The sequence below is a fragment of the Balaenoptera musculus genome, chromosome 14 (genome assembly GCF_009873245.2).
Source record: "Balaenoptera musculus isolate JJ_BM4_2016_0621 chromosome 14, mBalMus1.pri.v3, whole genome shotgun sequence".
Lineage (NCBI taxonomy): Eukaryota > Metazoa > Chordata > Mammalia > Artiodactyla > Balaenopteridae > Balaenoptera > Balaenoptera musculus.
Genome location: NC_045798.1, coordinates 86,777,275 through 86,803,732, shown reverse-complemented (window position 1 = coordinate 86,803,732; position 26,458 = coordinate 86,777,275). Strand labels below are relative to the sequence as shown.

At 49.7% G+C, this 26,458-nt stretch overlaps 1 protein-coding gene across 1 annotated transcript in view; it reads right to left on the bottom strand.

Moving 5' to 3' along the window:
• Positions 1-1,757: 1,757 nt before the first annotated feature.
• TSHZ1 (teashirt zinc finger homeobox 1) overlaps positions 1,758-26,458 on the bottom strand; it is a 75,695-nt gene continuing 50,994 nt past the window's right edge. Inside the window, exon 2 of the mRNA XM_036823218.1 lies at positions 1,758-6,301. Coding sequence (XP_036679113.1) covers positions 3,099-6,301 — 3,203 coding nt within the window. The 3' untranslated portion in view covers positions 1,758-3,098. The remainder of the gene's footprint in view (positions 6,302-26,458) is intronic.

Here is a 26,458-nt window from a genome sequence, read left to right as displayed (position 1 = left end):
TCAGTTGAGGATACAACAAACTCGTAACTAACATCATTTCAACTTATTGTACAAGTTGAACAGAAGATAGAGCTGGCCTGTTCTGCGGCCGAGGGGAGCCGCCGCGGGAGGTGACTGGAGGAATGCTTATCCGCTGGGGGTGGGTGCGTAGAAACCACAGACCTTCCCCTGGGGCCGGTCACACCTGAGGGCAGATCACAGGGCACGCACCCCGGGGCAAAGCCTCGTGGGCTCAGGCCCAAGTTCTGTCAATCATGGGCCTTGTGAGCTTGGGCAAGCGTCCACTGAGCCCAGCAGGGGCTCCCCACCTGCAGAGGAGGTGGAAGTAACAGACCCCCTGGGGCCCTGAGGGAGTTACTCCGTGTGAAACACTCAAAACAGTCCCTGGCGAGGAGGGGGGGCTCCTCGCCAGGGACCTACTAGGATCCTCGCCAGACAGCAACAAGGATCACTGTCTCATCAGCAGCAAATGAGCAAGTCTTCTGGCCATCGGTTGGGGAACTCGGATGACAAGATCACAAGGTGGCTGATGAATTAGAAAAAGGAAAAATGAAGGAAGGGACCCCCCCCCCTCGAGTCCCACGTCCTCACCCCAGCGGTCAGCACTCAGCTGCAAGCTTTCACACGGCCCCGCGGCTCCACATGGGGACCGAACCCACCCCGTCCCGGCCTCTCACGCCCATCACACCACCTCACCCGCTGCACCCGCTCCAAGGTGAAATCACAGAACATACATCTGCAGGCCTGTGCTAAAATAAACAGAACTTCGAAGGATCGTCGTGCAAAGACCCCACTACACTCCACCACAGGCCTGTCACTCCTCCCCATCACCCCTTGAGCCCAAAGTACGTAATCCCCCAGAAACGGAACCAAAATGTCTGAATGGCTGAAGCTCCTAAAGGACAGAGCTGTTTACCCATGAAGGTCAGGAGAAGGCAGCAAACCTCCCCGGCGCTCTGCGGCCTCAGCACAGATGGTGCAGAGGTGGCTGCCCTGATTCTCCTCCCGCAGGGGTCAAGGGCTTGGCATGGAGGGAAATCATGGAAACAGCACAGCTGAGCGCTGTGCGTTCTAAGCTTTCTCAGGATACTATTTTACGAAAACTTAAGCAAAAGGTGGAAAAAGAAATTGTCCTGCTCATGTCGTTATGTACTTCCAGGGCAAAGAGGCCAGACTAAGCAGGAAGACCCAGATTTCATTCAGGGCCAGGGGCACAGCGCTTACAGGCCTGGAGTGCCGGTGGTCTTCCGCGCAGAGCAACGCCCCTCCGCCGTGCTCCAGGGCAGCTCATTTTATAAAAACTGTACATTTTTAAAAGTGCAGAGATCAGGCTTTCCTCTTTGGAGCAACGCAGAACCAATTCCAAGCCCCCCAGGGTCTGCTGCTATAGAGCAAGACCTGCCCTTCGACCGCCCCCCACTGTTAAGGCTCCGGATGCACACAAAGGATAACTGTAAACATTTAAAAATAGTGCGGGAGCATTCTTCGAAGGAAGCACCTCAGTCCCTCGATGTACAAGCCAAGCCAGCCATCGCTCAATGGCTGTCCTCAGGAATCCGGTGGCACCCAGCGGAGTTAAAATTTTTAATTATCATTTTAAGAAATGCGATACTGATCATTTGAATGAAGCACGTCAGCACACAAATCATGAAATGATGATTCCGACTAGAATTTCTGTTGGTTGATTGCATAAGCCATACCTCTCGTTGCTGAAATAACATCTCAGAGGCAAAATAATGACGACATGACAATCTATGTAAATCAAGAACTGCATGTGGGTTTATTTTACATTCGAGAAAACAGTGGATTTAATTGTGTGAACCGAAATGTACTGTACAATATTAATGATAGAACATCAAAATGTATAATTAATAGTGCATTGCTTGCTTTGTTTTCATTTATTTATTTTTGTCTGATATACATGCATCTGGAAAGATGCAGGTGCCAGTAAAATTTCTCTATTTAAATCAAGCTGCAGGAACTAAATTTTATTCAAAAATTGTGGTTGTACATTATATACACAGAAATTTAATATAAAATGACAATATAAAAAGTTAAAAGAGAAAGCATACAGCCAGAAGGTACAAAGAAAGTTGAATAGATTAAAATGGTACGATATGTAACATATAGGAGTTTTTAAGCTGATGCTGGCAATTTACAAGGAAAGGACTCCAACATTTGCCCCATTTTTTTTTTTTTCATTTACCGATGCAGCACGCTTATAGAAAGGTCAGCTTGTACCAAAGCTTACATTTGTAAATAACTATAAACTGCAGTATTTTACAGAAAAAAGAAATAGCATTTTTACACATTTTTAAATAATAGCTTGCATACTTTTTTTTTTTTTGCCAAAAGTGGCATTTTTTTCAGCATCCAGAGGGTTTGGGCATAGTGGCAACTGGGGTGTTTGCTGTCGCTGCTGTTAGTTTTTGTTTTGTTTTTTTGTTGTTGTTTTAAACATGTGAAGTTGTGGCTTCCTAACCCCAAGTCCTAGACAACTTTCTATTTTCCAACAGCCGCATGCATGCTTCCTTCACAAACCAGTTCTGCATATAAAAGCTCGTTTTTTAATTATTAAATAAGTTTTGTGTCTGACACAGCTTTTGATCTGAATGAAATGCCTTTAAGCCTTTTTTTTTTCTTTTTTCTTTTTTTTTTTTTTTTTTGAGTGAAAGGCACAGAAATGCGATTACAGTCCTCAAAGGGTTAAATTTGACACTAGGACGTTCTATGACCTTTATCGTCATGGCAACTTTGTAATTTTAGGACGTCTTTTCTCATTGTTATTTGTGTCTTTCTTTCCTGCTAAATAAATGTCTCCGAGTAGTGTGCCCCACTATTTCCTACAAAAGAGAGCTGAACATCGAGAACAGATGTTGAAAATAAAGGTCAGACTTTGACTCACGGAAAAAGAAAAGGAACATGCACAATCGGACGAAGAGCATATAAATATAACTACAAAATATGTGTAAGAAAAACCAAGGTCCAGACAGGCAGTCAGCAACAAAAGGGCAGGCTGATTTTGGAGGCTCAGGCCAGGCCTAGTGCAGTATGACGACGTTTAGTGCAATGTGCCCCGGGCCCGCGCGGACCCAGGGCTACTGTTTCTCCAGCTCCGTCACGTAGATCAGGTGGTCCTCGGGAGACTTGCCGTGGGTCTTACTAAGGTGCAGTTTGACTGCGTGCTTGCTCGCGAAAGTCCGGTTGCAGAGCTTGCACTGGAATGTGGAGCCCAGATCGTCCTCGGCGGCTCCCACCGGGCCCAACGCTTTGTTCGCCAGGACTTTGGAAACGTTCTGCTGTTCTTGAATCTGATTTAGTGGCAGCTTGGAGAGATCCTTCAAGCTGAAGCCTAAGTGTGTCTCTAGATGATTGATGTACGTGGAAGCAGTTCTGAACTGAGAGGCACAATCGTTGCAAAAGAAAACAGGATGCCCTGTGTCCAGGTTCTTCAGGAACTTGGTCCCCCCTGTCCTCCGCAACTGGTACTTGACGTTGGCCAGCCAGTGGCTGATGGTGGTCATGGAGAGCCCGGTGAACTTGGAGATGTGTACCCGCTCCTGAGGGCCCAGGTCCGACATGATGTACTTACCCTCCGGGGTCTCCCGCAGGCTCGAGGCGAACTGGGCCTGCAGGATAAGCAGGTGCTGCGGGTTCCAGTTGGACTGCCGCCCCTTCCTCTTGTGAACGGGAGACAGCTCGTCCACCGCCTCCTCGAAGCTGCTGCCGTCGGCGTCCGACTTCTCCGACACGGTGGAGGGCGTGGAGGACTTGGGGGTCAGCCGGCCCGTGAGGTTCTTCACCATGTCCGAGATGTCCATGAGCGCGCTCTCCCGCAGCGGCGAGGACACGCTGTCGGCGGCGCCAGGGGCCAGGGGCTTGCTCTTGGACTTGGTCAGGTCGATGGGCTGGTCGCTGCCCTCGTAGTAGTAGCGGTCCAGGGCGCCGGGCGGCTTGGCGGGCGGGGCGGGGAAGGCCGGCTTGTCCAGCATGCTGGTGCTGATCTTGTAGAGCATGGCCAGCGGGTCCAGCGAGGGGCTCACGGGCCTGGACACTTTGCCCAGGTGGGTGTTCATGATGGACTGCAGGGCGCTCAGCGGGTTGATGAAGGAGGGCTCGGGCGAGTGGTCCGTGATGATGCCCAGGTTGTTACAGCCGTTGGTGACTTTGGCCTTGAGGGGCTCCGTGCCGTTCGGGGTGTGGGCGTCCACCGCACCCTCCTTCTTGGTCTTCCCCGCATCGGCTTCGGGGCCCTTCTTCTGCTGCTGGGGCTTGCCGCCGCCGCCAAGGTCCTCGGCCCTGGGGAAGTCTTTATTCTCCTTGGCCGCGGGGGACGCGGCCTTGGCCGGCGAGCCCTTGTCCTTCTCCGCCGGCCTCTCCTCCTTCTTCACGCTGACCTTGCCCGTGACCTTCTCCACCAGCTCCTCCATGGCCGACACGTTGCTCTTGTGGGGCGGCGGCGTGAGGCCCCCCGGGGAGTGCAGGAGCGCGCTGTGCTCCGAGGACAGCGGCTTCACGCTGCCGGCGTAGGACGGCTGCATCGGCACGCTCTGCACGGGCGGCGGCGGCTTCACGGTGCCCGGCAGCTGGTAGGCGGCGTGGATGCTGGGGTAGCCGCCCCACGAGGGCGCGCCGTTCTGGGCTTTGCTGATGGCCGTGGAGACCGTGTTCTCCAGGGACTTCAGGATGTCCACCCCGCCCCTGGGGCTGTCGTCCAGGTCCTCCTCGCGGAGGTACTGGTAGAGGGCGGTGGGCTCGAACTTGTCGGAGGTTTCCTCACCCTCCTCCTTGATCTGCTTGTCTGCGTCCCCAGCCACCGCCGGCGGCGCCTTCTCCTTCTCGGGCTCCTTCTTCTCCTCCGGGGCCGCGGACCCCGAGGGAGAGTCGGGCTGCTTTTTGACGTGGGCGGCGGGCAGCCGCGTGTGCGTGGTGGGGGGCAGAGGAATGGACTGGATCTTCTCCTCCACCATGGGGTCCAGCACCAGCTGCTTCCCTTTCTTGGAGGCAGAGGTGGTCACTTTCAAGAAGTGGCCGGTGACCATCATGTGGGCGGTGAGCTGCTGCAGGGTGTCGTGGGAGCTGCCGCATTCCATGCACTTGAGGATCTGGGCCTTGCGGGCCTCGAACTGCCAGGTGTAGCTGGCCCCGTTCTGGTAGCCGTAGCGGTTGTTGGGCGTCACGTACGGGTTGGCCGACTTCTGGTCCTTGGCCGACTCGCCCAGCGCCGCTTCGGCCGCGATGCCCGCCGGTTCGGGGGAGCAGGGGGACGCCAAGTCCTGCAGCGCCCGCTTTTTGGTGGAAGGGACCAGCTTGGTGATGGCCGGCACCGGCTCCTTGAGAGGCACTTTCTGGTAATGCTTTGTCTTGATCATGTGCACGCTCAGGTCCTGCAGAGACTCAAAGGAGTGGCCGCAGTACATGCACTTGAGCACCTTCTGGGCGTCCTCCTTCCCCTCCATCTCCATCAGGGAGCGCTTCCTGGGCTTGGACCACCGCTTGGTCTTCTCGGAGTCCTTGTCTCTGTTGTCGTCGCGGTAGTGCCCCGTCTCGTTCATGTGCACCGTCAGCTCCACCAGCGTGTCGTACGCGGCGCTGCAGTCTTTGCAGCGGAACTTGCTGGCGCCCGTGAACACGGAGCCGTACAGCTTGTTGTTCTGCCGGTAGAGCTGCACGGTGCTGAAGAGGCTGGGCTCGGGCAGCAGCCCGTACGAGGACGTCTGCTGCAGCGTCTTGGCCAGGGCGGCCTGGTGCCAGTCATAGCCGGGGCCGCCGCTGGCGCTGGTGCTGGTGCTGGTGCCGGAGCTGGAGCCCGAGCTGGGCGTGCTCGCCGTGGTCCCGGTGGCCCCCGCGGTACTGGTGGGGGGCATGGGGGCGGGGGTGGAGCCCTCCTTCTGGCCGGCATCGCTGTTGCTGGTGGTCGAACCGGACTTCTTCAAATCCAGAGCCAAGCTGGACCAGCAGGACTCCGAGAACAGGTTTGCATACACGGCCTTGATCTGGGCCAAGCTGTCCTGGGGGTAGCAGACGCCCTCCCGGCCCTGGGGCTCCTCTTTCTCTTCCTTGGAGGAAGAGCTCTTGAAATGGGCTGGCGGGTCGCTGTTTTCGCTGAACGGCGACCCGTAGCCGGCGTCCTGATTAGTCGCGGTGCTGATGGGGGAGTTCTGGTAGCTCTGGGCCTCCTTGAGCTCCGCTTCCTCATTGCACACGAAGTCGCCTTCCTGAACATCCAAAGGCAGCCCATCCTCCTCCACGTTTTCTTCATCTATTTCTGCTGCCTTCAGTTCTTCCTCAGGAACGTAAGCTAGGAGAGAAAAATGAAACACCGTGAGGAGACGTAAATCATCTCCAAGGACGCGGCCTCCCCAGCAGTTAGATGATCTTTAGAAAGATGTTTCTCAGCCGAGCTCCCAGGCTACAAGGCTACCTCCACTTTATATATCTACCCCTTCCGCAGCTCGACGGCAGGAAATAGGTTTCCACCAAGACAATCCCCCCTCCTAAGTGAATACATTTCGACGGAAGGGCAGTGTCTGCCCTCTTCTTAAAGATGTCAGTGTGGCCGTCACAGCTGGGTGGGAAGGGAAGGGGCCCCTGTCCTTCCTCCTGCAGGCTCCTCTTTCTGTCAGCAGCGGGGGTCCCTTGTGCCTCCCCATGGCAGGGGCGGGGGGGCGGACCTGGTTGTCAACTTCTAGGGCGAGATAATACACAGACAGTATTCTACGGTTTCCGTAAATAAAAACGCTCCTCAATGGCAAGCAATAAAAATACTCTGGTCTCCACTAAAAAGGAGAAAGCAACATAGCACCACCAGCGCCCCCCTGCCTGGAAGGAGCAGAAGTCTCCCACAGGTGACACCCGACAGGGGTCAAAGAGCCACGTGTGTACAAAGCAGCATTATTCACAAGAGCCAGAAGGTGGAAACAACCTAAATGTCTGTTGATGGATGAATGGGTGAACAAAATGTGGTTTATACAAACAATGGAATATTATTCAGCCTTTAAAAGGAAGGAAATTCTGACATATGCGATGGCATGGATGAACCCTGAGGACACTATGCTCAGTGAAATAAGCCAGACACAAAAAGACAAATACTGTAGGAGTCCCCTTATATGAGACACCTAGAGTAGGGAGGCTTATAGAGACAGGAAGTGGAACAGTGGTTTCCAGGGGCTGGGGGAGCGGAAGGAATGGAAAGTTGGTGTTTAGTGGGTTCAGAGTTTCAATTTGGGAAGACGAAAAGTTCTGGAGATGTATAGTGGGTATTGTTGCATAACAGGGTGAATGTACTTAATACCACTGAACCGTGCACTTAGAAATGATTAAAATGGTAACTTTTGTGTTATGAGTATTTTGGCACAATAAAAAAATTTTTATTCTTAACAAGGCCTATAGTATATGCTACAATGGCCTGCTACAGGCCACAGTTGCACAGAGGGTGACTTCTTGGGGTGAAGGCGGCATTTCCCAGAAAAACTCAGGATACTGACAGCTGTCCCAAGAATGGGAGGGATGGACGGCATATAAATCACTAGATGGAATCTGACCTTTTACTGCGGCACATTTTAGATCCTTTACTATGTGACAGATCTTGTCAATCCCCAAGGGGACATAATCGCCTGCACCTCTTAACTGATTTGACCAAAGCATACTTGTACTTCTTTTTCCTTTTTTTTTTTTTTTGAGGGAACAACTAGTGTTGCGTCAACTGCCTGGGAAATTTGGGGTTAAGATATCTCCAGAAAGGCCCTATTAAAATGCACTGATATGACCTGAGAGGGTGTCTCATTAAGTAGAATCACTCGTTATCACGTTATCAGCACCAGACCCCAAGGGAACGCGGCAGAGAGCACGGGGTTTTCAGGTACAGTGATGGAGAGACGGAGAAGGAGGTGGCAGCCCAGGGGGCGGACGCAGGCAGGAGGGAGACACACGGGAGGGTCTGCACCCGCACGCCGAGAGCTCCAGGCACGATCGCTCGTGAGCACAAGTGAACACGTGGCGAGCGACGGCCGCTCCACGGGGCCCTTCAGCATCCCTGCCCACCCCCGCTTCCCCTCGCGGCCGTCCCCACGCCCGGGTGGCAGCATCGAGCGACCCAGGCACGCGTGTCCACGGTGCTTCCCAACGGAAGGCAGGACTGCGTCGGAGTCCACTAACGAGTCACGGAGTTACAGCCCATGAGCCCTGCGCCGTCGCGGGGAACTCGCTGACAAACCTCCGGGGTGTGTTTGTCACCCACTGGTCCTCACTCTGCGGGCGGCATCTCAGGGCCCGGAACCACACGGATGTGACTTGCTTGGCATCTGCCCGCGTGCATGTCCGTGTCCCAGCAGAGTGGAATGTCATCAGGCCCTGCTGCATCCCGGGCCCGCCCTGCTCCCGACAGACCAGCCGGCACCCGGGAGCCCCCAGGTTGAGCTCAAACGCCTCCTGTAGGCCACCCCCAGCCCCAGGGCGACAGTTACTCCTGGAACCACACAGAGCAAACCCCGGCCTCCTAAGGGTCACTGGTTTCTGCCGTTCCCTCCCTTGGACACCAGTCCCCCGTTTTCCAGGAGGGGGAAGGGGGACCCCTAACGTGCCTGCCTTCCTGGAGCTCGTCTCCCAGGGGAGACACGAAGCTGGGTGAGCAGGCGGCCAGGGGAGGGCCAGGGCGGGGGCACAAGTTCAGAAAGGAGGGGAGCCCCAGGGCGGACCCGGGGGCATCCTGGGACCCGCCGGCGTCCCCTGCCCCGGGCCGAGCATCCCCGCGGGGAGGTGGCCCCCAGCCCCCCTGCCCAGCGCACTCCGGGTGTGACACCGTGCTCTCCAGGGCCAGGGCTCCGCCGGCTCCCTCCACCCGCCCTGCCTGTCACTCTGGCCCGGTCCCTCCGCAGCCTCTTTCCAGCCAACCTTGACTTCTTCCATGACTCCTCCAGGGCACGCCCGCGAGCACCGGATCCACGTCCACCTGCGAGGCCACCGGGTGCAGGCCTGGGCTGTCCCGCCCCGTCGGGGGAAGCTGGCTTTGGGAGGCCCTCTGGCCTGTAGTCCGAGTCTGCCTCACGTCCGGCATATAGAAGCGGCCCCAGCTGCTGTGACCGGAGTCCATGGCGACGTGGGCGTTCCACAGGCGCCCCCCCCGCACCCCCCCGTCAACTTCGTGCAGACGCACGACTGACCCTGCCCCCTCCAGCCCCCGCCCCAGTAACAAACAGCGCACTTCCTCCTCCTGAGCTGGGAGTCTCCTGCCTCAGCTGTACTGAATCCCCCCCGAACAAGTGTCCTCAGCGCCTCCCGTGGTCCAGCTCCACAGCCAGCGGGGCCCCTGCCCTAATTCGGACGCTCCAGCCTCTCATCAGACGCGCAACAGCCGCCCCGCTGGGCCTCCTGCCCTCCTGTCCTGCCACACTCTTTCTTCCTCCACAGCCCCTGAGCTAAAATCGCTGTCAGGGTCCGCGAGCTGCACAGGGGGCGCAAACCCCCACGGGGACCCCTCCCTCCGCCACAGGTCCAGTCCCCGAGCACCCTGGTCCCAGGGGGCACCCCGCCCACTTCTCCACCTGGTGACAAAGCTCGTCCTCAAGGTGAGGCTCAGATGTCACCTCCTTCATGATGCCTTTTAATCCCCTCCCCGAGTTCATTCCCGGAAGCATTAAGAGATGTTTACCTGTCTGTCCTCATAATCAAACCGTGAACTTGCTCATTCAACTAAAATTGCTGAGTGCCACCCCTGCCTACCTCCCCCCGCTGGGCATTTTCTTTCTTTGCCCCATTTTAACCCTCACAACCCTTCAAGTTAGCACCCCTGAAAATGCCCATTTTGAAGATGAGAAAACTGGTCTTGGAGAAGTTGACCGACTTCCCCAAGGTCCCAGAGGAGACAAACAAGGATTCAAACGCAGGTCACCTGACTCCCAGCCGGAGGTCCATCCACTCTGCCACCATCAGGGCCAAGTTACTTTCCTTTGTCTCATTAGCACCTCAATGCCAACAAACACTCTGAGTAAATGCTTGTGAATGGATTAATGACCCAAGGTAATTCTTGTTTTTTTTCTTTGGCTGTGCTGCATAGCATGAAGGGATCCTAGTTCCCTGACCAGGGATTGAACCCGTGCCCCCTGCAGTGGAAGTGCAGAGTCTTAACCACTGGACCACCAGGGAAGTCCCTGACCCAAAGTAATTCTGTATCAGTGTTTAGGACACCTCTTATGTGCCCATCATGCTGTTATAATTGAGAGAATCTCAATGAAAAAAGAGTAAAAGGAGAGAAATTTTTTGACACCCTTTGGCCCAATAATTTTACTTTTGGAAGTGTAGCCTCAGAAGGTGACATAACATACAGACTAAGCTTCATGCACAAAGATGTCCTTTATGGTATTATTCCATATAAAATTTGCCACAACCTAAATCTTCAACAATAATCAGTAGTTAGGTGATTTTTCGTTTATTCCTAAGATGCAATATTATTCAAACGATAAAAACTATGTTTTAATGACAAGGGGAGAGGCATTCAATGGAAAAAGCAGAAGACAAACCTATTCACAGTACAATGGAAAAATCCTTTTAGAAAATGTTAATAGTGGTTTTTTTCTAGATAATGAATATATGGGTTTGTTGACTGAAGTGGCTCTTGATAAATATCTGTTTTCAAAATCTTCTTTAGTGTTTTCAATTCAACAAGCACAGATTAGCCATTTCACACCATTTCTGGAATGAAATAGCTGGAAACAGCCACTAGCCCCACGGGAATTAAGGAGCCTGGAAGGGCAGGGCCCAGCCTAGGGGAGGGAATGTGGGAAGGGCTTTGTTCATTGTTACTTTTATATTTTTTAATGTTAAAGAGTAAGAGGTGGGAAGAACAATGAAGGGGTACAGATGGCGTTAGGGTTCCTGTGGCAGAATTTCGGGGGCGCCGAGACTCTGCCCGCACATAGGCCACCTCCGTCTTCCTCCCGGCCCTGCTCCTGTATCCTCACCTCCTTCAGCCTTCCCTAGGGAAGGGGCTGCCAGGTCCCACCGACAGGGGGGCAGGAGGCAAGGCCTCTCCTGAGACCCACAATCCACCAGCTCAGTGGTCACTGTGCTGCATCACTTTAGCCTTCCACCAACACGGTCCCCGTCCGTTTCTAGACTTTCAGGATTTCTACTTTTATCACACACTCTTCCACTTTATTCATCCTGATACGCTGATATTCTTTGGCTACTTCACTATTCTACCATGTACTTTTAGCTCACCGTGTCTATCTTTTTAATGAGTGAACTTTTCAATTCTAATTTACAAGCGGCACGAGGAAACACAGACCTAGGGGGCAGCTGGGGGCCATCTGTCTGTGTCCCCACCACTGGACGCCCGTCTGACCCCGGAGTAGCTTTCCTGCCCCTCCTCGGGTGCACCGGGCCTGGTAGAATCAGCGTTGGCAGGAAGCGCACCCACCTCCCCAGGCAGCCCCCCCCACGAGCACTTCCCTCCCTCTTCTCACGCCCCCCTTTCCTCCCTCTTCTCACGCCCCCCTTCCCAGTGGCCCTCGGACCAAGCACTGGTCCATATCACCTGACTCGGCAGCGTGCGTGGCCACGTGAGGACACAGATGATGAGCCACAGATGCTGACAGGTACGAGGGATTCCTTTATAGCCGTGCCTGAGCCCCCTCTCCCGACCCCCAACCCCTCCCACCCTCCAGAACTGGGCTCACATCCTGGAATCAGAGCCCTCAGAAGGATCCAGAATCTACCGGGTTTCGCTTTAAGAGCTTGGGCCTGGGGCAGGCGGACAAGGGCTGTGCAGGTGGAAATTCGCAGACCGGACCCCATGGTGCCTGGAAACAAGACCACTGGACTCCTGGCTTCGGTACCAGGCGGGGATGGAGTCATTTGCTTTTGCCGCGTCGGTATCAGGAAGGGGACACACCCGAGACACGTCCCCCCTCAGCCACATCTGTCCCACACAGCGAGTGCAGGAGCGTCCCCAGGTGTGCAGGGCGTGGGGATGGCGTTCACCTGCTCGTCCCCATTGGGTCCACGCTATGGAGCCATTGCTGTGGCTCCCTGTTGAAGGACAGACACCCATCATTATCGGGACCTGAGGACAGACTTACAGAAGGGACAGACTGATGAAGACACGGTGACCCCCATACACTCACTCACCCCATCCTCCGGGCCTCGGTTTCCCCAACAGTGGGGCTACAGGAAGTATTCATGGAAATGGCAGACAGACCACTATCCTAATCACCAAGCCCCCCTCTGTGCTTGCGGGCCCCTCCTCCTCATCTCGCCCTGCAGACAGACCCTCAAGATGAACTAGGAAATGCCCACGATGGGCAGTCCTCCCACGGCTGTCAGAGGGCGCCCTGCTCAGCCTCAGGCCTCACAAACTACTGCTCACATCACACAAATGGGGACAAGAGGAACAAAATAATGAGCCCTCGTCCCAGGGAAAGTGGTCCCCTCCCTGGCCTTTGTCACTGTGTAGCAACCAGACGTGAGATTTGGGCCGATGGATTACTCGGGATGTTAGCCCTTGAACTTCTGCATCACCCAGGCCCCTCCTCTGCCTTCCTACAGTTTCCCTGATCACAGCCACACAGAGGAAGGAGCGGGAGGTGGGAACTCATAGAGAGCAGTTCCCGGTTAGGTTCTTCCCCAGGCCCCAGGGGGCAGGCCGTGGAAATAAATGACAAGAATCAGGTTGGGGAACTTTGTTTATCCAAGCTCTCTTTCCCTCATTAGCACGCACAATTGAGAGCTGGCTGTGAATGAGGAAAAGGGAAATTCAAAAGTGACAACTATAAAACACAGGTCGTTGGTCGCTGCTTGGGCACTGGCTTACAGTAAATACCAAACTTGGCTATTGTATTGCCACCTGGTGAAACTATACAATCATACCAAATTACAGGTTTAGCTCTATCAAACTAGGTTTTCGACTGGCAAACGTGATACCCACGAACAGATGGCCATCACATCAAAATATATTTACAATTCACAAAAGGGGCTTACACACACCTCAGTGATAAATGAACAGCTTCAATTCACCATAAAATCTTGCAAAACACACTTTCTTCCAAATTTATCATCGATCACTTGTAAAGAAACGTCACCTCTGTTACAAAGAGAGCAGGTGGGTTTGGTGAAAGAAGGTATTAGGAAATAAAAAATGCAGAGAAAGCAGACCCAGGTCAGGGCCCATTCCGTGCTACTCTGAAAGGACAGCAACATACAAGTGGGATGTACGTTAATTTATGAAACTAAGTTCTAAATTTTTTGCAGGAAGGTTGACAACCTGCCACGCAAATCTGAAAGGCCCCTTCTGCTCTGATGTAGAAGGAGCAAAAATTTTTCTATCCCTTTGGCAAATTTTAGTTGTCTGGCACCAGTCACTCACGTACCAGTTGGCCAAACCAGCTGATTGATAACGATTATTTCTTTACCTAAAACCCAACAGAGGCCATTTTTTAGAATTGTGGAGTCTGTAAATAAAATGGCCTACGGTTTTTACCCAATTCTAATTTTAATTAGAAATTCACAGGTAACTTCCTTAAAATAAATATAAGGTCTTCCCTTTCTCCCTGCCCCAGAATTCAATTTCAAGTTATCGGGGCCCCTCCCACTCCTCCCAGTGAGCACATCAGGTACTAATCTTATGCCTGGAGTTTGTTGCAGTTACAACAATGTAATTTAACATTAAGTGAGAAAGCACAAATTAAGGGCTTAAACCTCAATTAAAAAGACCAAAAACTTTCTGTGATTTTCAGCAATGTCAGGAGGAAAAAGGAGAGAGAAAATATATGAGAATCTTGAAAAATTAAAAGAGAAGTTAAAATGAAATGAAGAAGAGCAAAAGCTAAATAACTCTTGCATGAACCTAAGAAAACACGCACTACCAACGAACTGCGTGTTAATATACGATGCAAATGTTCTCTCGATCCACAAATTAAAAAGCCAGCCATCCCCGAGACATGCACGGCCAATGCCAAGCATGGGGAAATCCATGTTTTTGGTTATTGCCTCTTCATTTTGGGAGGGGCATGCACCACGCTAGGACAGTCTGATGAGTCTGGGTCTACAAACCCAATATTAGCCAATTAGGTCCCAAACCAGGTTCCGACCTGGTATTTTCTACCACCTGAAACGAGAAAAGACTTTTCGCTCAGATAGAGCAATAGATGACATTTAGAAATCTGGAGAGGAGATTTGGGCTCGAAATATCTCTTCAAATGGCTGAAACAAGAACAAAGAAATGTAACTCAGCACACGCCGAACCCCACGCAGGGCTTACGTCTCAGACACGTGTCTCCAAGTTCAAATCCAGCAGCCCATTCTTGTAAACGCACAGGATAAAAGAAGAGAGAAGGAAACATCAAGTCTTTGGGGATTGGGGTGTGGATGGGAACAGTGCAGGGCACACCCCTGCAGTTGTCGACAACACGGCAACTATTAACACAAAGTTAGGAGAATGTTTGTCTTTAAATATATTACAGTCTATATAAATTTTGTACCAATGTGATCCACCAAGAGCCAGCATCTCCTTCGTAATTACTGCTGTACTTGGCTGGAAGCTTAATACAAGGTCACCTGACTTTCTTGAAATCCCCTTAATAACAATAATGGCGTCTGGATCAGTTACATCCACACTATCATATCAGAAAATATCGTTCTCTTATCATAATAATTGGGTTTATTCTTACTATTACCAGTGAATTCTCCTAATTGCTCTCCTAGATGCTTTTTTGGAAATTTTGCCTAGGCAGAGGCAGAGAGATAGAGAGACAGAGAGAGACTTGTAAAAACTTCCAAGCTTGGACAGAGTGATTACTTGTCACGATCTTTCGTTTTCAATATAAGCTACAGTGTTCTAAAAATTCACATGGGTACAAATATACCAAAATACATGAAAATATTTGTAGAAATTTTTACTGTTAGTGATGAAACTGAGAACAACATACATCACGAGGTGAATGAATACAACCGTTTAGCCTAAAAGATCTGGATGAGAGCAGCTACTGAATCACAGAAAAGAGAGTCAACTCAACGTCGTTGCATTTTCTCTGCTGAAACCCTCAGCTCCCCCCTGCCCTCACCTACCCGCACCCTGCGGAACTCTGATGAATGAGTAAGCCTGGAAATGGTAACTGCAGTATGAAATTCTCCTTTTACAATTACTTACAGAAAGAAATGACATTCCTCCCCATCAAATAAAACAAAGATTCCAAATCATCATTTCTGCTATTTCTTTTTGTGTCAAAACAGCTTTGCCGTCACTCCCCCCGCCCTGCCTGAGCCAAGCACGCGGCGTGGAGTGTGACACGGTGAGCACACGCGGCGTGTCCTGCCGTCAGCGGGACGACACGCAGAGCAGCTGTGCCGGCCTCAGCGTCAGGATGGGCACAGGGCGTGGAAGTCACCAGCCTCCACGTGGGTGTGGGTGTGTGGGTGTGTGCAGGCGTGAGCACATAAAAACCACAAAACACGTAGACCCCATCAGCCCCGAGATGAGAACAAGACAACTGGATCTTACAGTTAGATGTCACTTTTTTTTAAACAGATTAAATCTTGTTAATATTGTTTTGCCATAAAATGTGCCTTCTGGATGCCAATGTGTCCCTAAAGACGTGCTGTCATCATGAGTCGCATAAAATCCCGTGCATTCTGATGCAAGTGGACAGAAGGTAACGTATATGGTCCCTGCTAGAGGTGAATCTGACACCAACAACGTGTGCCCCGGTGGTTTACAATGTAAATACACACATATTGTCTGGAAAAATATGTTCCTCTCAAATTGTAATTATACAATGAGGCACATGCATCTTCAGCGAACTAGATCGATTCTTTTTCTCAAATCCCAGCCCCAAATTTTTTTAAGTATCTTTGCTTCTTTAAAGAAAACAAGATTTGCTCTGATATTCAACAGTCATTTGAAGAACGGGGAGAAGTGACAGCTGTCTTTGGTTTTTAATGGCTAAATGTAATAAAGTTCCAAATTCCCCAGAGTCTGAGTAACCCTGGCTCTGAGCAATTAGAGCCAGGGTTCCTCAGACAGATGAACAAAAGTGTGGGTGCCTCACTGAAAGAGCACAGCAACAATAGAAGAAAGGCTTCCCCTGATCATGATTTGCTTTCTAAAAGCCAGCTTGAAATCCATCCTTTGCCATCCAGCAGATACCAACCTGCTTACTCAAAATAGCCACTCACACAAGGTAACCGGCACGCATCCGTACCTGTTCCTGCCTGATGACAACACATCCCGATGGAAACTGAAAAACGTGTTCTTTCAACAAAAGATGCTCAGCTTCTGCCATGTCCCCAAATTTAGATATTTGGAATCATTCAGATATTGGCATTTAATAGAACAGGCCAGATGACTAAATGTTTCCATCTTTAACTGACTTGGATTTTCAGTAACAGCGTCTAGACAGAAGAAACGTAGTGATACTGGAAAATGCAATGATGCAATGTATGAATATAGCATTTTAGTGTGAAAACATGTTGAGTAACCCACATTAACACGCTTGAATTTACAAGGATGTTATAGCACACTTGGCATACAGAGTAGTCCTTTTGCTAGAAAAACTGATTTTTCTAGAAGCAGGGTGACAGGTCTGGGATACCTCGGGAAGAGGAATTGGGTTCCAGTTTTTGAGAAAGGTTAAACAGCACTAGCAGTTCAAATAAAATGGCTCTTCCTCACATGGACAAGGAAGGGAGTAAAATGACGTTTTAGGCAGAGAGAAAGCCATTCTAAAAGTGGATCATTTATAATTACAGGGAAATGAAGAAGAGGCAAGTTCTCTTCCCTCCCTCTAAGTTTTCGAGACAGGGGTCTAAGAGGTGTCCTAAGAGCACCCTGGGGTCTTACTGGCTGAAGATAACCCTAGCTGGCAGCCCATCAGAGAGGAGAAAAGAGCCTGCCCGTCCTCACCTCTCCCCCGCCAGCCATCCACACCCCTGCCTCCCTCCCTCGGGATGAAAAGAGCGTGTTATTAGCAGAGGTCTGCTGGGGAGGCCAGGGCGCCTCGTGCTGGTGGTTCTCCCGCGATTCTAATCTCCGAGATTTACCTGCTCTTCCTCTTCTATCTGATAAACTATACATTCCAGCATTCTCATTAGGGTTCCCATCACCAAAGGGAGTGGAGATGAATCAGTCCCGGCCCCCCTCCCCACTTGGCTCTGTCGAGGTGATTTCACTGAAACGTTCATTTCCATCCCTGCTGGCAACATCAGAATGGAAGTATTTAAGCTGTTTCCATTACTTATACAAATTACCATGATGGGGTAGGACAGACGTTAGCGTCGCGCACATAACTGACTTCCATACATTCTTTACAGGAAGCGTGCGAAGGAACATTGCTAGATCATATTATCCAGGCTCGATAATGTTCTCCCTGTTACCGGATTCATTAACTTGGCACACTGGCATTTCACTTGCTTTCTGTGTAAAAATTGCCGGGCTAGCCGGGCTCATTTAATTTGGAGAAGGAAACCTTTGTCAGCAATGATGTTTTGCTCAGGTGCTCTAAGAGGGTGGGGAGGGGTGGGGGGAGGGGGAGGAGGGAGGGGCAGGAAACAAGCCGGGGAACAGGAAACAACCTTGTCGAAAATGTTACCTTCCTGATGCGAATGATGAGAGCGGAGTCAGTGAACGACGCCGGTACTCAAAGATGGCTGTCACTTCAGATAGACACCGGCACGACTCACCTAGACAGGTGACACTTTGGTGCAGCTAAATCCTGCTGCATTATTGAACACCTGGAGATGGGGCTCAGGCGAACTGCGGGCCTGGGATGCCTGGGGCACCTGGAGATGTGAATTCAGCAGGTGGATGGATTTCACTCCTCATCTGCATCCTTCAGTGAGGCTGGGGATACAGTCTCCTGGCTACAAAGATGGAGGAGGGGCTGGAGTCACAGTCTGGGTTCCAGCCTCGAGCTTTCTTCCCTTTCTTTTCCCCTGAGATCCAAAGCAGGGGCTAGCGCGACGCTCCAAGTCATTAGGGGAGACTCGGGGCCCTTACACTAGTCATTCTTTTCCTGTTTAGAAATCTCACGGAAACAATTCCTGGTTAGTCTAAAGACATTTCCTCTTTTGATTTCTTCTGGAAGTCCACGTATGAGGTGCCCTGAGTCAACCCCGAGACCACACCTCTAGAAGCTCTGGCTGCAGGTGGGAGTCTTGGAGGACGTACAAGGTTCGACAGTTTCTAGGAAAAGGTTTGAAAATAAAAGATTCATTCATGGAGCATCAGAAAGAAAACAAATTCTATTCCAGCTGTTCTCCCAGGAAAGCCTTTCTCCATGAGCCCAACTGAAGGAAGCTCAGCCTCAACTCCACCTTCTCACTTGGTTTCCGTGTTTCTCTCTCCCAGTCTGTCTGCTTTGGTTCTGTTCATGAAACTGCTTGGAGAGAAATGCTGGGCATGTTTAAATTATTGAGAAAAAAAAGGGGGGAAAGAAACTATTTGGAGGGAGAGAGCACATACTACAGCCCAGCCAAAAGACCGTGTGGGAGTGGATTGGAAAGAGGAAATCAGCAAAGCCAAGCGATGCCTAGAAAAAAGGACGTTTGATGCTAACAGATTTCAAACCCCTGCAACCATAGCTTGAAAAGGAAAGAAGGGAATTCGTGTAAATATATTCTCTGTAGAAAGGTGAGGGGCCCACGGCAATCAGAAGCATCTTCTCCATGACAACACTGAAGTCCAATCTCAAGTCGGAATGGAATACATTCTGGGATAATGATCCACCCAGATGGAGAGAATGTCTTTTTTTCAGCACACTAGAAAGTTATTTGAGGGGATGGATAATATACTATTATTTTTAAAGACATAATTTACTTGTTCTTGGGTAAACATTTCATACCCACAGAATATCTGCTCGACCGGCATTATGCTTTGGATTAAAATGTCATTGAATAATAACAGGTAATATTTATTGAACACTCTCTCCAGACCAGACACTGTCGTAAGTGCCCTGCATTTATTGTGTTAGCCCCTCACCAGCTCGATGAGGGGAAAGCCTGTCTGCTCTCCACGTCCACGTGACGACACTGAGGCATAGAGGCGAAGGGAGCTGCCCCCGGAGCACGGGTGGCAGCAGGTACTTGCCCCGGGGGGGGTGTTTCAGAGCCAGGCTTCTGACATGCTCTCAGAGGGCCGTGCGTGGGCCATTTCTATCTGCAGCTCAAAGTGGAGTGAGTCTTAAATGAATTCTGTCTTCAGAACGTGCTGTTCATCAAATCAGGTCTTTATCTCCCCGGAGGTCAGCAATATTGTTCTCGGGCTGCTCTGCCTGAACGTCGAGGGCGTGGGACCAGCCGTGATCGGCTACAGGAGAGCATCTCCCCAGGGCCTGCCGCTCACGGGATGGCTGCAAGGGCCCCCTGGAGTCCCTTTCCAACCACGTGGGCTGGCTCGTCATAGAGACAGAAAGAAGAACGATGTGACCCGGAGCTGCAGGGAGGGGGATGTCGGGAAAATGATGCTTCATGGGGACCAAGGTTCAGTTTGACAAGATGAGAAGCTCTGGAGGTGGAGGAGGTGATGGCTGGGCAACAGTGTGAATGTACCGGATGCCACTGAACTGTACGCTTAAAACGACAACTCTTACGCGCCTCCTACCACAGTTAAAAAAAGGGGGACAGAACAAGAGAATCTGTTTCCCACCACGCCCGCCCAGGCCCTTCCAGTGAGTCACCTCTTTACCTCCCCAAGGCTTCCCTCCACCGACGGGCTCCGGCACGGCCCCCGCCAGCCCTCTGGGACCCTCCCTGCCCGCACAGGTGGTCACGGGCCTAGCCCCTGTCCTGCGCCTAGGCCGGGGCTCCTACAGCAGCAACGACATCCTGGGGGACCCTGGCTCCCGACCGCTCTCTCTCTCGGTGCCTGGAGCAAGATAGCTGCTCCATGACTACCGGCTAGAAGAAGGAATCAAAGGGTGAAGAGACACTAAATGTAACCCAAAGCCAACCGACGCAGATAAAGGCACTGAGGACGCTGCTTTGTTCATACACACGGTATCCATGTCCAAGCGGCCCCATCACCTGGGAAGCAGAAGTAACTCTGCTTACCAATCTCTGGTGTACAATGCCCGTTCAACAATCTCTTTTAAAGAAACCGTACTTCCACTACGTGAGGCGATCAAACCTACTTTCTCAGAAGTTCTGAAGGCCCTCGCAGCTGACGGCGAATAGGAACCACCTATAACGGGGGATCATAAAGGGAAGAAAACGGGGAGGAAAAGGGAAAAAACAGCACTCCAGAATCCTGTCTCACGAGATCCATCTTTCCTGAGTTGTGACTCCCGTTAAATCAGTAAGAATATCTGTCAGAGATATCCCGCTACACCATTTGGCGGATGTCAAACCTAAATAAACCAGATCAGAAAACCAGCAAGTGGCAGGAGAGAAATGAACGGGTGCCGACCAGCCTCGCCGTAACGTAACTCGCTTGGTTTGCTTGCTGATTTTGGGGGGAGGGGGGAGGGGCGTCGTGGCAATCACCGCAGTCATTTGCAGTACTAATGTCCAATTCAGCCTCCTTTCATTCTCCTGATTTAGGTGGTCAGAGTGGTTTCGTAGCCGACACAGGGAAGCTGTGCTGTTTAGCAGGCTGTTTAATGGGAAACTGGCAGTCTTATTTCTTTTCTAGATTTGGTTTGTCACTAGGTCTCCATTACATGCCACTCAGCTTTGATGTCTTTGGACAGGACTGATCAAAAGATGTCATTTGACCTACACAGCATGGCAGAAACTTGGAGAAGTCTCATAAAGCGACACTCTGGCTGTAAATAAAATGACATTATTATTTCCTCTCTCCTATCATGTAGAAAAGCCAATTATGGTAATGCACTGCATGTCAATGAAAATACAGCAATCTTTTTGGAGCAGCGGCTGCAGGCATCAGTACTGCAACTCTCCTTCCTGGGAAAATCTGCCCACTGGAAAATGAAGAGGAAGGAGGTGATAGATGTCTTCAAGACGGTTAATAAAATCCCGGACAGCCAAGAAAAGTGCAAGTCAGCAAAACAATTGGAAGTACAAAATGCAAACTGTTAAGTTTCCAAATTATCTAATAATTTAATCTTCAGTGATTTATATGCCAACGCCGAGACGGCCAGTATCATGTCGTGCATTTCTGAGCGTTTGACTGACAGGAAAGGCGATTTATGGTACTAATAAACCCTCCAGACCCACGACTTCTTAAGGATGCCGGCTGGGGGGAGGGGAGGAGGGCCTCTAAACTTGTGCCCAAGATTCATTTAGAAGTACAGTCATAAGGCGGCATCCTGCCTGCCCTGTGTCTGTACGATGAGGCAGAACGTCACACAGGACGCTGCATGGCTATTGCCCTAGAATGCCCAATTTTATGCATTTCCACACGTGCAAAACGTTCCCCATCTTTCTTCTACTCAAGCCTGTGTCACAACTGGATATGCATACAAAAGACCTCCCCTGCTTTTAAGAAGTGAGTGCCCACTGGAAACACTGCTTCCCCCCGAGCTGCATCTCTGTTAGAGGGATGAAAGCTGCTGGAGGACCAGATCACCTTTCAGTGGGAGGCTAGCATCTATCAGCGCAGGAAGAACTGTGCCCCCTCCTCCCCACTCCTAGTGTTTCCCCCTCATTCAGACACAGGAAGCCTACGGCTTGCCATGTGCTGCAGGACCCACTGGAGACGCCCTGCCAGTGTGCTCTGGAAGCCGTGAACAGCCCTCCACCTCCCCAGACCCCACCCCTGCATCTCACTCCGTGCAGCCTTCCAAGGCCACCCCTGCCATCAAGTCCGGGTCAGCGTGGCAGCTTGACCCCAACGGTTTGCCTCTGCAATGGAGTCTCCTAGCTCCTTGACCAACCCATGTGTCCGAAATGCAGCAGGAACTTGGGTTTTCTGTTGGCATCATTTATTCATATCGGGAGAAGGTAGCTCCTGACCAGCCCATGCAGGATTATGGGCAGAGCTGCAGTGTAAAATGAGGTTTCCTCCCCGGGGGAAATATTTGAATATTTCTGTAATCATGGTGTATATTCAGATTAAGAAAAAGTAGAGCCATGCAATTACCTTCCATTGAAATCAAGAAAAAAAAGGAATTTTCAGAGCCACTAAATCCACAACAGGAACAAAAACTTTGGGGCTGCGTCAGAAATTTTTTCAAATGCTCTAATTGCTTTGGGCTAAAAAATGTTAATTATAAGTCATTTGTAAGCACACATTGCAACCACATGTCACCCCCCCCCCCCGCACCTCCGCAATTTAATTTTGGTGCATAAAAAGTGCAGATTCAATTTAGAAGCTTCATTGAATTTTAGTAACTTTGAATAACACTCTTATGTCAATAGTGCCAGGGGCGTAACAAGACTTGACATTTGCAAGGCTCCACGTTGTACGGAACAGACTCGCAGCAAGTCCCCTCCTGGACTCAGCACACAAGTCCAGCAGGTGATCCATGGGGGCCACGCCTACTCTTCCTGACTCAGGCACCGGCACTGCAGTCTGCAGGTGGGAACCAAAGAAAGTGTAAGATTTTCCGTTTCAGCCCCACTTTCTGGTTTTCAAAGGACATGCTTAGGTTTCCACAGAATATGAGCCTGTGACTTGTGTTTCCTGTCATTCTGGCGTGCGTCCTGATTACTATTACTTCCAATAACAACCAGTACTAATGACCACGTGGAAATCTACATACACGTTAGATTTCTGTTCACTGAACTCCAGGCGAGGTCCGTAAGCAGCTCATTCCCACGTTCAGCTGCCTTCCTATTGCACTGGGCCCTGTGTTTATTTCACAGGAACAGAATGAAAAGGGCCTCTGGATTCTTATTGTTGCATGGAGTCCCACTATTGTCTGTGATCTAGAAGTCAATCGATTGCTTTTTTAAGTCTGGAGGGCTCCTTCAGAGAGCTACGGCTTGAGCCACAGTATTCCCTGCTTGCAAAGAGAATTCAAGGGTAGGTGAGTGAGCTGACTGCAGCAGCCCCATGCGCAAGGCCCTACCTCGGACTGCACGTTTTGGTCTGTCCCATGTCCCACGCACCGGGTGTGCTTCATGGCCTCGTGCTCTGTCACCCTCCCTCTAACCCCTTCTGTGATGGGAGAGCACCAATCACGCACCAGAGCGGACTCTGCCACGTGGGTTCAGGACATCGTAAAATATGGGCATGGGCTTCCCTGGTGGCGCAGTGGTTGAGAGTCTGCCTGCCAATGCAGGGGACACGGGTTCGAGCCCTGGTCTTGGAAGATCCCACACGCCGCGGAGCAACTAGGCCCGTGAGCCACAACTACTGAGCCTGCGCGTCTGGAGCCTGTGCTCCGCAACAAGAGAGGCCGCGATGGTGAGAGGCCCGCGCACCGCGATGAAGAGTGGCCCCCGCTTGCCGCAACTAGAAAAAGCCCTCGCACAGAAACGAAGACCCAACACAGCCAAAAATAAATTAATTAATTAATTAATTTTAAAAAAAAATATGGGCAGCACAGAGCTCTATGCACCGATAAAATGCCAATATCACTCGCTTTCAGAAAGAGTTTCCTCTGGATCTCATTTAATCTCAAGCTGGAAAACTCGGTTCCTTCAAAAGAACACTTTTGAAAACCAAAAATGACCCCTAAAGCACAGAAGAAAATATGATCTGGTCTTAAGCACCCTGGCAAAGCATATTTCAGTAAATATAAGTACTTTATTGCGCCTTTTAGGTGGGAATTTGTGGGTTTTGTGTAAGGAAAAAAAATACTAGATTCATCATCAGACAAGAATTTCAGAGTATTTCTGCATTTTTAAGTTCTGAAGGCGTCTCATCTTGAGATGAGAGGGGATGAGATGGGGGAGAAGCAGATTTATCCGCTGGATATTTCATTCCCTACCCCAATATTAAATTTTATGTGGGGAATCTAGGAGTTTAAAAGCTTCACGTTTTTGTGTAATAAAAAAGAAATACAATATCCTGTTGCTGTGCGTAGTGACACTTTATGCAGGAAAGAAAACCGTTCTCCTTAGCTATTCTTTGAAATACGACCTACGACGTCATTTAATTTTTGAAAACCCTAAGGTCATGTAACACGCTTTCTCTGTCATTTGTAAGTACATTAACTCAGTGGCCATACGACAGTGAAATTATGATAATGGGCTGCTAAAATGGATCGGGCAGGCACTGCATTTCACGTTAGCTTCAAACAACCATCAGAGCACAGCTCAAATCAAATATGACAGCAGAAAAGCACGGAGTTTACTTTTCTTAAAGTGTTTCTACTTAGTCAAGTACACGAGCATGACGAGTGAAAGGGACCCACCTTGGCGGTGAACTGCAAGAAAGTAACCCCACTGAGAGATAAATTTCTCTTAAAAAAAAAATTCCTCCCTTAAAATCACAGATGTCACATGAAGAGGAATGCAGAGGTCAAAGCAGGCTTCTTTCCAAAACATTTCTCTACCACGGGCCAAGATTTGGACAAGTGGGATCACATTCTGCATGGAAAATTGCTCCGTTAAATGAAAGATATTTTAAAACGGAAGCACGTTTAATGTGTTCATTTAAACAACCTCCGCCCCTCCCCCCCGCAAAAAAAAAAAAAAACCCTTCTTTTAGGGACACTTCTTTGTGAACTCTTTACAAAAAGTAAGAAAAGAAAGAAGAAATAGGAAGTAGACAGGTACTTTGCTCTGTAGGGCACATCTTTGACAAGTATCTCTGAGCCAAAGATGCCGAAAGAGTTCATAACCAGAAACGTTTGCCCCTCCGCTTCAAAAAAACAAACAAACTGACTTGTGATGGAAGTTTAGGAATGACACTTTGTAAAACACATTTAAGGATGCATGTCCTGATGAGATTATCCTGATTTATTCCCAACATCTGGCATCTATGGAGTTCCCTTCCTTAGTCACGCTAGCTGGCCTTGAACTTGGACCAGGTACTGCGGTCCTGATGAGTGTTTAGGAGACGCTGCCAGAAGAACCCCACCCACGGTGCAGGCAGTCACCTTGATCTCTGACGAACTGACCAACTACCTATGTATGAGAATGCCAATTCCTTTTAAATAGCCCTTTTCCTTTCTTCTTTTTGCTAGACTTTAAAAAGAAAAAATTCGTCAGTGTAATAGTTCCTGGGAGAACTCCTAAGCATGGAGTTGATGACCACAAAAGCACAGAAACACCATCCGCATGCAAAAGTTAACTGGATGGCAGAGATAATGCTAAGATAATTATTTTGATAGAAGCCAGCTGAAAGCTTCTGTAGTGTATCTTACTATTCCTGTTAAGGGTGAACTATCCATTTCAGATAGATGCTATTCACGAACATATTTACTGGATGACATTTTGTTCTCTATTTCTTTCTGGAAAATAATTGTAATGAAAGCCAGGGCCTTTAAGAGGATAGCTAGCTAGATAAGTTTTACTACATATTTCTGATTACTCTACTATAATCCTATAAATGAGTGATAGTATGTAATCTTGTGACGCAACATCTCCAGTGTATAAAACAGCATTGCACTTTGTATAACAAGAGAAGGAACACAAAGGCTAGTTGGGACCATTCTATGGTCAGTATCTGCCTGGGCTCCTTGCGACTCTGGAGATGACTGACAATGGGATTTAATGGAGTATATAACTACAGTAGCCTTGAGCAAAGATACAATTATAGCTGAAAAGCATCTTAGGTTCCTGACTGCTGCTGGCATCATGGTATAAATCAACAATTGCTTCTTCCCTTTTCCTCTGCAGTCCCCTCCCCTCCAAATTCAAAACACAAGACTCCTCCAGAATCAAAAACTTGGTAAAAGGTCATTTTGTTTTCCTCAATAGCATAAAAATGGCATAGCTAAATCTGACATGCATACGCAAATCAGCTCAGAGAAACACTGATTTTCCTTCACACTGAATTATTGTATCTGCATGAATGTTGATACAAACACCACAAGGAACAAAAAGCACACTCTCTATGGTTTAATTGCCAAGATGCAAACAAGAAACATAGATGTATTGAATACAGTGAGTGTCTCTTGGCTCCATAACTACAGCAAACCAGGTCCTTAACTCATAAATACCTATTTAAATTTATTTAATCGTATTAAGAGTTCAGGATGCTAACATTTGCTTGCAAGAAAAAAGGACTTGCCAAATATACAACACGGTGTCAGAGGAATATATGGATTATTGATAACTTATTTATTTTGGTATTTAACATAACAAAAAGGTGTATCTCTGTAAGAGGTTAAGAGAGAAGAAAGGAGCCTGAAGATTAAAGGCGCAGTTACATAAATGGAAATACAGCAGATCCTGCATTTACAGAACCCTTCCAGTGCTCAAAAAGGCGTTGTATGTCAGTGATAAAAGATGAATCTGATTTTGACACAGACGTAACGTTAGTCTGATAGATTACATTCCTGACAAATGAATTCATGCTCTTAATTTAAAAATAAAGAAACATATGACCACAAGTAATAGAGATACTCAAACTATTTAATGACCCCGCGTACTGAACGGCATGGAGCTTTCTGGAGCA